Source organism: Lithobates pipiens, unplaced genomic scaffold (genome assembly GCF_037356315.1).
Source record: "Lithobates pipiens isolate NorthernLeopardFrog02 unplaced genomic scaffold, aLitPip1_a1.2 Scaffold_13, whole genome shotgun sequence".
NCBI lineage: Eukaryota > Metazoa > Chordata > Amphibia > Anura > Ranidae > Lithobates > Lithobates pipiens.
Genome location: NW_027507718.1, coordinates 324,359,188 through 324,371,873, shown reverse-complemented (window position 1 = coordinate 324,371,873; position 12,686 = coordinate 324,359,188). Strand labels below are relative to the sequence as shown.

Here is a 12,686-nt window from a genome sequence, read left to right as displayed (position 1 = left end):
TCCCAGGACAACTATTAGTCATACACTCCACAAATCTGGCCTTTTATAGAAGAGTGGCAATAAGAAAGCCATTGTTGAAAGAAAGCCATCTGCAGTTTGTGAGAAGCCATGTTGGGGACACAGCAAACGTGGAAGAAGGTGCTCTGGTCAGATGAGAGGAAAATTGAACTTTTTGTCCTAATGGCAAAACGCTATGTGCGGCGGAAAACTGAAACATGGTGGTGGCAGCATCATGTTGTGGAGATGCTTTTCTTCAGCAAGGACAGGGAAGCTGGTCAGAGTTGATTGGAAGACGGATGGAGCAAAATACCTAGGCAAACTTGGAAGAAAAGCTGTTAGAATCTGCAAAAGACTTGAGAATGCTGTGAAGCTTCACCTTCCAACAGGACAATAATCCTAAACATACAGCCAGAGCTACAATAGAATGGTTTAGATCAAAGCATATTCATATGTTAGAATGGCCCAAACCTAAGTCCAATTGAGAATCTGTGGCAAGACTGACGCGCTCCATCCAATCTGACAGAGTTTGACCTATTTTGCTAGGAAGTATAGCCAAAAATGTCACTCTAGACATCCCCAAAAAGACTGACGGACTAAACCAGAGATTAATCCTCATAGAGACCACAGAATGGCTGTGTGCAATTACTTTTCTGAACTTCCATCCCCTGTTCTCTTCCGATACCCAAAGATTCTGCCACCTTTCTATGTAAGGCATATGTAGGATCACACTGCAGAAAGTTGGCAAGGATTGATGTAAATCAACACGAGAATTTTCAGAAACAAGTTGCTCTAATAAAGGTGCAAGCTGACATTTGCTTCTTAATTTTTTTCTTAGGTGGAGAACCAAGCAGAACTTGGACTACAGCTTCATGATGTTATATGCACAATCAAAGGGCACTTATTACCTGCAGGTATGGATTTGTGGATGTAGACACCTTCCTTTTTTTTTTTTTTTTTTTTTTTTTTTTTTACACTTAAAGGGAATGTTTCAGAGAATATTTAGTGTGTGAAAACAGGTAAAAACTTTTTTGTGTGGTGAAGATGTGTTAAAATGGTAACAAAAATGTAAAGCATTTGTAAACGTAATCATTTAAACCTCATTCACATAGCTGACCATCTTTCTGGGTTTTTTTTTGTTTTTTTTTTGACCATTTGTGCAGATGTGTGTTTTTTTTTTTTTTGCCAATGGGAAAGTTAGCTACTGTGCAGAAAAACAAGCAAATTAAGTCTATTGGGGTCAATACATGCAACTCTGCACAAAAAGTAACTCATGTATTTTTCAAGTGAGCTTCAAGCAACACTGTGCTCAATTGTGATCAAGAACCATTTAATATAATGTAAATCCTAGTATTGAACATTGATGCGCTTATGGTGAACTTAAAGTGGATGTAAACCTGAAAATGTTTTTTTTTAAATTAAGGCTTGTACAGTATATGATTTCATGTCATCTGTGCCCAGTCTTGCCACGGAGATAAAATCTAGCTCTGAGCAATCCTCTTATATTTCAGTGAGATAAAAACTGACAGACAGAGAAATAGGAGTCTGTTTTTCCCCCTTGCTGTGAGTGACAGGTGATTTGCATATCTCATGCACAAGCCTGAGAGAGACATTCTGTGTACTTCAGATCCCCTCCTCCTTTCTTCTCCAGCTCTCCCAGGATTGGCTGCTCCACACCTCAGTATGATTGGGCATGCTGAAGTCATGTGGTGACTTTCCTGCGTTTTGACTGGATGTTGGTGATCATAGCAGGAGTTCAGTGTAAGAAATACACAGGAGAAAATGCTTGTTGACAAGGGGAGTGTATAGGTGTGCGGGGAGTCTGATATTAGGACTCTACCCACCAAGTTCTGGACAACAGACCCAGCCACAGAATCTTCAGTATTTTGGATCTCATAACAGACAGAGGGGAGACATTTGACAGGTAAGCATACATGCAGGAGGCATGTATATCCTTATAGATAACCACTATGGCAGTAGTTTAGAAAGGATGAGAGTGGGTTTACATCCATTTTAAAAGAAGTATGGCGTATTAAAAAGAGAAATAAACATTATACATCACTAGGTAGATGCTGCATCTTCTCTCCCCCCCCCCCCCCGCTCTGTAGTGAGAATTAAGCAATCAAACACCGCTAATGGCTCAGTTCTCACCCTCTGCTCTGAATAGAGCTCTGACTGTCAATAAGCTGCTCTCTGTGCTCTCCTCCAGTGCTCACTTGAGCGCTGAGCTGTGGAGGGGGTGGCTCAGACTTCCTGTGAATCACTGAAAGGCTGAGCCAGGTGTTGGTCCAGGGTTCTAGGTTGATCCCGGCCATATGGTCAGGATGTTTTCAGAACCTAGACTGGCTGTCGGCTGAAAATGGGTCACAGGACTGCACCTACACCTTCAGTCGATACCCATCTTTGGATACTAGACTATCATACTCTAGACTTTCCTGCCCTCCCCCCCACCCCTAATAGTAATATACTATAATTATAATAATAAAAGTATTGGATACGTACACTTAAGGCTCCAACCAACATAGTAAGCTGAAGACTGGAAGTAAACCTGGGTGGACACATCCAGTTAATATTTGGGTCCTCGATTTGGGTTCGTAGATTAATCCTTATTGATATTGATGGACATGTTTGCTGTATAGTCCTTCCTCCTTACCGATACCATTTATTTGAATCTACTTAACTCTTTGATTCGAGAACTGCCAATGACCTTGGTTAGAGCAGAGGTGGAATTCTCCCTTCCCTAATCCAAGTGTCAAGATATATGACTCATTTGTTATTATTTGGTAGTTGATGGACAGGAATCCATCTGATCTCGAATCTACCTCTGTGTGGTGTCAACTATTGCTGTCTTTTGGGCTCATCAGCACCTACCCAATAATGTCCTGAGGAAGCATTTTGCAAAACTTGTCGCCAAGAGCTCATTTAAAAGTTTATGGCCTTTACTCTTTGATACAATTTGTATAGTATGTCCACACAGATTTTATTTATATCCATATTTACATGCCTACTCTATTGGGTATTTTGTTGAGCCTGTTAGGTGTTTTTGTCCTGCTTAATGTCATTTTAACTAGCATATTTTGTCATAAAGATTCATGATTTTTTTTAAACAATATTGTCATGTTGTGCTCATAAAATCCTTTTGGTTTTTTTTGATAGTTTTTTTTTTCAACTCATTCAATCCTTTTTTTTTTTTTTTTTTTTTTTTTTATAATATTGGTACAGTGGGGGTCTTCCCTTCCTACACTGTCCAATATGGAAGTGGAAACATTATGCTCTGGGGGTGTTTTTGTGCTAAGGGGACAGGACAACTTCACTGCATCAAAGGGACGATGGGTGGGCCATGTACCATCAAATCTTGGGTGAGAACCTCCTTCCCTCAGCCAGGGCATTGAAAATGGGTCATGGATGGGTATTCCAGCATGACGATGACCCAAAACACATGGCCAAGGCAGCAAAAGAGTTGAAGAAGCAGCACATTAAGGTCCTGGAGTAGCCTAGTCAGTCTCCAGACCCTAATCTCATAGAAAATATGTGGAGGGAGCTTTAGGTTTGAGTTACCAAACGTCAGCCTTGAAACCTTAATGCCTTGGAGAGGATCTGCAGAGAGGAGTTGGTCAAAATCCCTCCTGAGTTGTATGCAAACCTGTTGGCCAATTACAAGAAAAGTCTGACCTCCTGTGATTGCCATCATGGGTTTTGCCACCAAGTAAGTAGTGTTTTGGGAAGAGTTTAAATAATTATTTCACTCATTAAAATGCAAGTCAATTTATAACTTTTTTGAAATGTGTTTTTTCTGGATTTTTTTTGTTGTTCTGTCTCACTGTTAAAATAAACCTACCATTAAAATTATAGACTGATCATTTCTTTCAGTGGTCAAACATGCAAAATCAGCAGGGGATCAAATACTTTATTCCCTCACTGTAGGCTTTTAGCAGAATTTAGGAGCTGCTGCGTTTAGGTGAGGTTCAACTTCCCTCTCCTGAACGCGGAAGAATCTTGTTCAGGTTAGGCACATTTTGGCCACAGGAAAACGCAAAACTCTGCAAAATCACGCCACGATTTTGTTGCGTTGTGTGCTTTCCTGTGGCCGCGGTAAATGTAGACAGGGTATACATGAAGCTTAATACTGTTGCACAGACTTGGGAAGAATTAGACACAGACACATTTGTAAGAAAATTGCTGCATTTTCCAGTGATGAGACATGGTCTTATTAGGTCATTGATCTTTTTCTGGTTAAACTGTTAAAAATTATGACTAAAACTCCACCTTAAATGTCTGACCCTGGAATAACAAAATCTACAACCTTTATTTTCTGGGAAGTATGTGTTGCTCTGAGGTGTCTACAAATAGAATTAGATTTATTTTTTATTTTTTTTAAATTCAGCATAATAGGATTCATGGCTTTTTAATTTATGTGCCGTTTCCTATTGTTAGGTCTGTATACACAAGAACTATTCATTTACACAGTACATGTTGGTGATGCTGAGGTGTTGCACTTGATGCACTCCATTGTTTCATGTTACCAATAAGGATCTGCCTCATTAGACTGCCTTTACAAAATGTTATGCTTTAATTGTTAGTCTGTATTTGTTTGTTTTTTCATATGACATGCTACTTTTCGGCCTGGCTCACACACCTATGTAGTTTGCTTTTGATCTGTTTTTGCAGTGCTTTTTGCTGTGTGTTTTTTTTTTTTTTTGCATTTTTGCACATGTGTTTTGATGCCTTTTTTATGTTTTTTTTTTTTTTTTTTCTAAGAGGAGAAGTTCTTGTTAGGCAGATTTAAAAATGCAAAATGCATCAAAAAGTCTATATGCATTTTGAAACAGTCTATTGAACCAAAAATGCACCGTGTTGCATTTAAAAAAAATGTCCTTGACCCTTTTCAAAAGCGCAGCCACTAAACACATAGATGTAAACATGATCCATATGGAAACCATGTTAAATGGACTGTAGTGCGCTAAATGCACTAAAAACGTATAGGTGTGAACCATGCCCTAAGATGCAGGTGCAAGGGTGGAATTTCTACATTTTTTGAAGAGAAATGTATTTATTATTGCAGGTACTTGTATAAATGTTGACATTCATTCACTAAGGTGATTTGCCTGACCTTTACCACCTTGTAAGTGTCATGGTCATGCTGGTAGGACCTAGTATGAGGAAAGATGCACCCACTGATGGGTGTTTTAGAATAGTTCTGAGTACCTAAATGCTTGTCATAAAAAAAGTGAAATTTACTCAGAAGTTAGTCTTCTTTTTAAAAACTGGAAAAGGCAAAAGAATTGGATAGGTTAGTATTTTTTCTTTTATTTTGTTTTTTTAACAAATGGCATTTGCATACTATGCAATGTAAAGTGATTGTAAAGTGTCTGTTTTTTTCTATTATCTAAATAACAAACATGTCATACTTGCCTGATCTGTGCAGGAGTTTTGCACAGGGTATCCCAGATCCTCCTCTTCGTGGGTCGCTGTTGAGTGCCCCCATAGCAAGCAGCTTGCTATGGGGGCAGCCGAGCTGCAGCTATGTGTATCCATTCAGACATGAAGTTCTGGTTTGGCTCCGCCCCCTCTCTCTCCTGAATGGCTAACTGAGTTTGACCACAGCAGGAGCCAATGATGCTGCTTACGTGTGTCAGCCAATCAAGAGAGAGAGTCCCGAACGGCCAAGGCACTTGTGGACAATGCTGGATAGAGAGGGGCTCAGGTAAGTATTGGGATGGGGGGCCTAAGGGGGACTGCTGCACACAGAAGGTTTTTATCCTAATGCATAGAGTACACTTATATTTAGAATATACTTTATAGTGGTTGTAAAGGCTGAAGGATTTTTACCTTCATTCATTCTAGTCTTGAAGTTAAAAAAACCTTCAATGTGCAGCTTTCCTCCCTCTTATACTTACCTGAGCTTGATCTCTAAACAGTGATGACTTTTGTACGAGAGCAGAGACTTGCGACTTTCTCCCTCATTGGCTCAGACAGTCAGGAGGGAGCGGGGGGGGGGGGGGGGGGGTTGGGCTGAGCCATGCTCTGTGTCTTATGGGCACTCAGAGCGGGGCTCGGGAGTGATCATGCTCGAGTGCCCCCATAGAAAGCGGTTTGCTATGGGGCCACTCAGCATTGGAGAGGAGCCAGGAGCACCAGCAGGGGACCCGAGAAGAGGAGTTTCGGGGCTGCTCTGGGCAAAACCATTGCACAGAGCAGATAAGTACAACCTGTTTGTTATTTTAAAGAGAATAGAAAAATCCAGCCTTTAGTATCACTTTAAATTATACCTCTTGTCAAAACGTTTTTTTGATCCTTTAGATAGGATAGAGAAGATATGAATCTATTGATTGTCACCCTATTTTTATCCTGGTGACCATTTTATGAAGGCACAAAATGAAGAAAAATTCAAATGTGGTGAGGGAAAATCTTCCAGTGGGGGCCACCTGTTTCTTTGACAATTAGAGTGTAAATCTAAATAGATGGTGTTTTTCTAAAAAAAAATTAAAATAAAAAAACATAAAAGTATATCCAAAACGAGGGGCAGAGGGGTGGTCTTTTAGTTTAAGACCAAGTTGTAAATTTAGGTGGAATTTAAGTTGACAATAATAATAACAATAATAATATTGTACAATACAATAAAACCTGGAAGCTGATTGGTTTCTATGCAGAGCTGCCCCAGATTTTGTACTCTCCAGCTTTAGTAAATCAACCCCGAATTGTCAGCCCACCGGTTGAATTGAGATTATTGCTGTGTGACTGCAGTACCTATAAGTAGTAGTATTGGCTGTAGCCAGATTAAATTCACTCTTGCTATTACAGGTCACTCTTACAGCAGTGGGGTTCAAATCCAGTCCTGGGTCATATCCACAAAACACATAATGCAGATCTCATCATGGCATGCTGGCTTCCCTGCGCCACTGTCACCTCCTTCCTGCCCAGGCCATTTTTCAGTTATCGCATTTTGAATAAGGCTCCATGCACACTGGAGCTCATAAACTGCAGTTTATTGGAGTTTGGGCGTTTTTTTTAAAAGCCCATAAACCCCACTCTGTTAGCCTATGTGTCCATGCACACATGGACGTTTTTTTAGCTTTAATGAGCAGTGGAGTTTATGGGCTTTTTTCTGAACGCCAGAAATTCGCATTCAAAGTGCCGTTTTTCACCGCCAAAAAACGGCAAACGTTGATAAACGCTCATAAACACGCGTTAATTAGTGTTCGGGATTCAATTTTTTCAATGCATTGTGGGAGTTTGGAATGCACTGTGGGATTTTTGGAGTGTCCTCTGTGTATTTTTATTGAAAATGCCCATAAACGCTAACGCTCATAAACGCTAGTACAAAACGCTGTTAAAAGCAAGTTTTTCAACCAGCATTTTCTGCCAGCAATCTGGCGTCCAGAAAAAGCTTTTTTGAGCTTCAGTGTCAATGGAGCCTTACAATTACTACCTGTTGTATAATTGAATAACAATTAAGTGACATCTGGCTGTGAATCTCCTGTTGTGGGGTTGACTTATACCAATTTATGTGACTGGTTTTGATGTTTATCCATAGCCCCTATCCAAGATATAGCCAGCTACTCCGATATAAATGCACCCTGCAATACCCTCATTGAACATTCAGCCTTGATGGCATTCTATGTGGATTGCTACACCCTTTTGATTGGAAGATTACCAGGGTTTTGTTCTCTGTGGATTGAGTGGCTTTACCATTTGAATAATCTCATCCTTTCTTATCCCACTGACTGTGGAAGAGCCCATGTATCCCCATAGACTTATTACAGTGTGGACTGTATGTGATGGTTGTAGGAGTTTGACAACGTTGTCATTTTTAATGTTTGCATCGGTGGTAGTTTTGTGCACTAATTCATTTTAATCACGTTTAATAAAGTTGATTTTTTTTAAGTCCATGGTTTTTCCTTTAATAAGGTTTCTTGGTGATCTCTAATACCCATTTTTTTTTTTTTCATACTTAGAATTACACCTGCTACTCCTTCAGAATATTGCGATACATTGTGTGTGAGACTTTTCCACTGTCTGAACTGATTATATACCAGACAATGTATCTTGTGTATTACACAAATCAACCAATTGTGTCAAAACCAATGTAGCGTAATGGTCGCCTCTGTACGGATGATCAGGGAATATAGTTTAGTGTAGTGTTGCCTAAAGCAGCCCATTTCCTAATAAGCCAAGCCTATTGATGCATAGCTACCCCCAGGAACCAGGCATGCCGTGTTCATTGACCAGGAAGTACAGGAGGCTGAAGAAGGGAAGAACAGGCGTTCCTGTTGTTCCAGGAGTGCATTAGTCCGCAGGTGGTGGCTGGGACTGGTATTTTGCAGGAACCTAGTCAGCCGGATGTGCAAATGGGTCAGTTCAGGCTGCAGGTAGAGACATGGTCAGTAAACAGGCAAAGGATCAGTCCAGGCAGAAACTGGGGTGGCAGTAATCAGGAACACTGTTGCTGACTGCACCGGTCTGGTGACAGTGGGGACTAGTGTGTCAGAAAACAAGAACACTACTGCTTACTTACACTGGTCTAGTGACAGTCAGGAACAATGTTGCTGGCTTAGACTGATGAGGTGACACTGCTACTGGTGTGGTGTTGGTAAAGAACACTGTAACTGGTGTGGCAGTGATTAGGGGCACTGACTAGAGTGGCGATGATTAGGCACACTAACTGGCAGCACTGGTTTGGTGACATTGTACTACTGTGGCCGTGATAAGGGACACTGTAACTGGCATGGTGGTGATCAGGGATACTGTAACCTCCTGTGGTGGTGATGAAAGCTATTGTAACTGGTGTGGCATTAATCAGGGACACTGTAATTGGTGTGGTGGTGATTAGGAACCATGTGACTGGTGCAGCTTTGATCAGAAACACAGTAACTGGTGCGGCGGTAGTTAGGGACATTGTGAGTGGGTGGCAGTGATAAGGGACAGTGACTGGTGCGGTGGGGATTAGGGGCACTGACTGGCAGCACTGGTCTGGTGACATTGTACTGCTGTGGTGGTGATAAGAACTAATGGCTGGTGACACTGACACATGGCCTCCCAGAACGAAATTTGTCCCACCTGGCCATGTTTCTACAGTGGCCCAGCCAGAAAATGGTTAAATACTTTTTGGCACATGATCTACTGGACAGACCCGTTTCAGATGTTATCTATTTTGTTTGTTATCCATTTTGTTTTTATGTTTACTCTAATGTCAAGTAGACGAATTGTAACTCACTTTCCTGCAAAGAATTTCAGTGACCCTGGGCTCTGATGACAAATTTTGCACCTGCAGAAGTTCTTATTTACCTATAAACACCAAGGTTATCAGAGCTGTTCTTTAATTAATAAAATTGATCTATCCAGGATCATACCAGTGCCAAATGAAAATGCTTTATCCTCTATTTGTTAAGAAAAAAAAAAAAAACAATCCCCTCTGGGTGATCAATGTACACCGCAAGGGTTTTAACAAACCTGATTTGTATCTAAGGCCGGCCATACACTGTTCAAATCTTGGCCAGTGCCTGCCGAGATTTAAACGGTTAATGGGCAGGCTGAATGTACGAAGTTGATTGACCGATCAACTTGAGTACAACCAGCCTGCCGGATTCTCTTGTGATTATCGCTAGTGACTGCTATAGCTGATAGCGATTATTACGGTCTTCTCCCAGTGGGGGTGGCTTCTCTCTCCCCCCTGCTGGGAGAACGCAATGGCACAGCAGGAGGGATTCCTGCATCAACACTGTCTAATTTCTTTCCTGCATATTTCTGTGGCTACAGGAAAGAAATTTGCTACGTGTTTACCCTCATACCATCAACATCTGTGACCACCTCACAGACAGATAATGCTGTTGCATGCACTATTTCTTATAGCTAGTGAGCAGCGAGCAGGTGGGTGGGGCAGAGCTGCACTGTGTATCAACGGACTTTATAGATTATAAGTTTGGTGGATGTTTCTGCTCTGTGTATAATTCGACATAAGCTTTATACTAATATTCACTGGAAATTGCACATATTAAACTTTCAATTCTATCTTCATGTTGATTATTAATCTGTATCATTTGCTCATTCCTTCCTTTGGCTGCCCTAATCAATACACGATTTGAAATGAATCGGCGGTTGCGCTTAGATTTGCTACTTTTGGCTCACATAGTCCACAAAGTCCCCAAGAAACTATGGCGTCTCTCGGGACTTGAGCCAAGCTGTTAAATAATGCCATAGCTGAATGATAAGCACAGTAGCATGCAATCCAATCTGCCTTGGACAGGAGCAAGATGTGAATTTAAGCTTAATCTTTCTTGCCAGTAACTGAAGGCTGTCTGCTGATACTGTGACATCAGAGAGAGATGGCTTTATTTTGATGAATGATAACGAAAAGATCAGCACACAGTAATTATTCAAGCAGCTCTATGACAAAGTTCCGAATACCAGGTTATTTCAGGTACCTGGCCAAGTCTACTTGGTCCATCTTCACTGTTGGATTACAGAAAGCTGCAGTGCTTTCCACTCGGTTGCAAAGAACATACAGCTGTTGTCAACATAGTGTAGAAGAAATTGAGCTGATCACCAAGTTAAGAACCATATTTGTTAGGGAAGTTTATTCTAAGACAACAGGGTTATACTGCTGCCTACAGGAGATTGGACACTAGCAAACATAGCTGTTGGTTATATATAACCCCTCTCATTCCCATCATACTGTAGTTTAATGCCAGGGCTTTATGCGAATATTCTCAATCTGGAGAAGCAAACCCTTTCTACTAGACTTTCTTCTGCTGTTGGCATGATCCTTTTTTTTCCCTAAATCATCATCCAATACAACCCATGAGATTTATGATCCTCCTCTAAAAGGAACAGGAACACATCACCAAAACTACTTTAAAAGCAAGTCCTTCAGCTGAACTGGTCAGTTTTATTGTTTTGTTTCCTCCAGCTGGAGGAGATGTATCACCTGGGTGATGGAGGCCTCTTTCTCTGGCTATCCTTATTTTTCTTTAACCAACACTTTTACCTACCTGGCTCCCCTGAGAGCAGCTGATGGGGTTCCCCTCCTAAGTATAGGAAGGAAGTGGCTTATTTCCCTTTTTTCCTTCAGTGCCTGGTAGAGCTGCACGATTCTGGCTAAAATGAGAATCACAATTTTTTTTGCTTGGAAGATGGATCACGACTCTCTCATGATTCTCGCATCATCTTTCACATTAAAACAAAAAGAATTGGGCTAACTTTTACTGTTTCGTTTTTGTTTTGTTTTTTATTCATAGAAGTGTATTTTTTTCCCCAAAAATTGTATTTGAAAGACCGCTGGGCAAATACAGTGTGACATAAAATATTGCAGCAATTGACATTATTCCCTAGGGTCTCTGCTAAAATACATATGTTTGGGGGTTCCAAGAAATTTTCTAGCAAAATATTGATTATAAATTAAGAAACAAGTGTCAGAAAAAGATTTGGACTTTAAGTGGTTAAACTTCCTGCATTTACAAGTTGTTAACTTGTCAGACTGCTTGGATTTTTTCTTTACACACAGAAGTTTCCCTTTGATCTAAGAAGGAAAAGTTAGTTAAAATGTCCTGATGTTTTCAGCTGAGTGAGCAGATAAGTATCTCCACTTGTTATACGAAAGAATCGGCAAACTCTGCAGTAGAGATCGTCAGGGGGTTTGAATCGAGATCGCAATTTTTTTTTAACGATAAATTGTGAAGGTCTAGGGCCTGGTGGGGACCATGTCTGAAGGCAGCACAACCCCTTGACAGGGACCAGCACAGGCAGCGTGAATTTCCAGTCAAGGTGTCATTTCCAGGCACCAGAGGCTCTGGTTCCAAGCCTCATTTTTGGTGCAGGGGAAGGGCTGGCTGGTGCCTTTTTATTGTCGGTTCCTTCAAGCAATGGCTGTCGGGATGCTACAGGTGGAGGAGCTAATACTATATGTTGGATTCTCCAATGCAGACTGCAGCTTAGGAGGACACAGGCACCCTTGGTACCAGCAGGACACAGGTAAGCTGGAGGTTACTGTACCTTCTTTCTTTTACTGGTGTTTATTCCTAGGTTTTCATCTAGCCTGTAATCACCTGTGGCTCCTTGGTGTTGGGCTTAATGTGACAGGGCACTGTTGGGCTCTCCCTATCTAGGGAATCCTAGAGGTCGTTTTGGGGCTGAATTCCTGTCTCGACTGCTTAAAGGATAAGTTCACCATTAAAAAAATAAATGCACATCTTTATCAAGATGTGGATTCTGTAAAGCATTACACCTGCATCGCTCCCGCAGACTGTCGGTATAAGCTGTCTGCTTGTATGTGCAAAAAACTAAAAACAGGTGGAGCATGTAATCTGTTCCCAGAGGTGAATGTATTCTTTAACTCTAGGTAGTGGCTCCTTGGAGAGGGCGAGGAATCTGCCAGTGCTTGTATATACCTCCTCCATTTAAGGCCCCTTTCACACTGTGGCGCTTTGCAGACGCTACAGCGCTAAAAATAGCTCCCACAAAGCGCACTGGAGCGGTGCGCTTGCAGGACAGTCAACAAAATACCTGCAAGCCGCATCTTTGGAGAGCTGTAGGAGCAGTGTATTTACCGCTCCTAAAGTGCCCCCTTCCCATTAAAAAAAAATGGGGCATCGCTGCAAACCCGCCTGCAAAGTGCCACTGCAGCGGTGCTTTCCGGGCAGTTTTAACCCTTCGGCCACTAGCAGGGGTTAAAACTGCCCCGCTAGCGGCCGCAT

The 12,686-nt window shown here is 41.4% G+C and overlaps 1 protein-coding gene across 1 annotated transcript in view; it reads left to right on the top strand.

Annotated features, from left to right (window-relative positions):
- MGAT4D (MGAT4 family member D) overlaps positions 1-12,686 on the top strand; it is a 178,104-nt gene that overhangs the window by 105,732 nt on the left and 59,686 nt on the right. Inside the window, exon 7 of the mRNA XM_077476938.1 lies at positions 836-911. Within this exon, the coding sequence (XP_077333064.1) occupies positions 836-911 (76 nt within the window). The remainder of the gene's footprint in view (positions 1-835; positions 912-12,686) is intronic.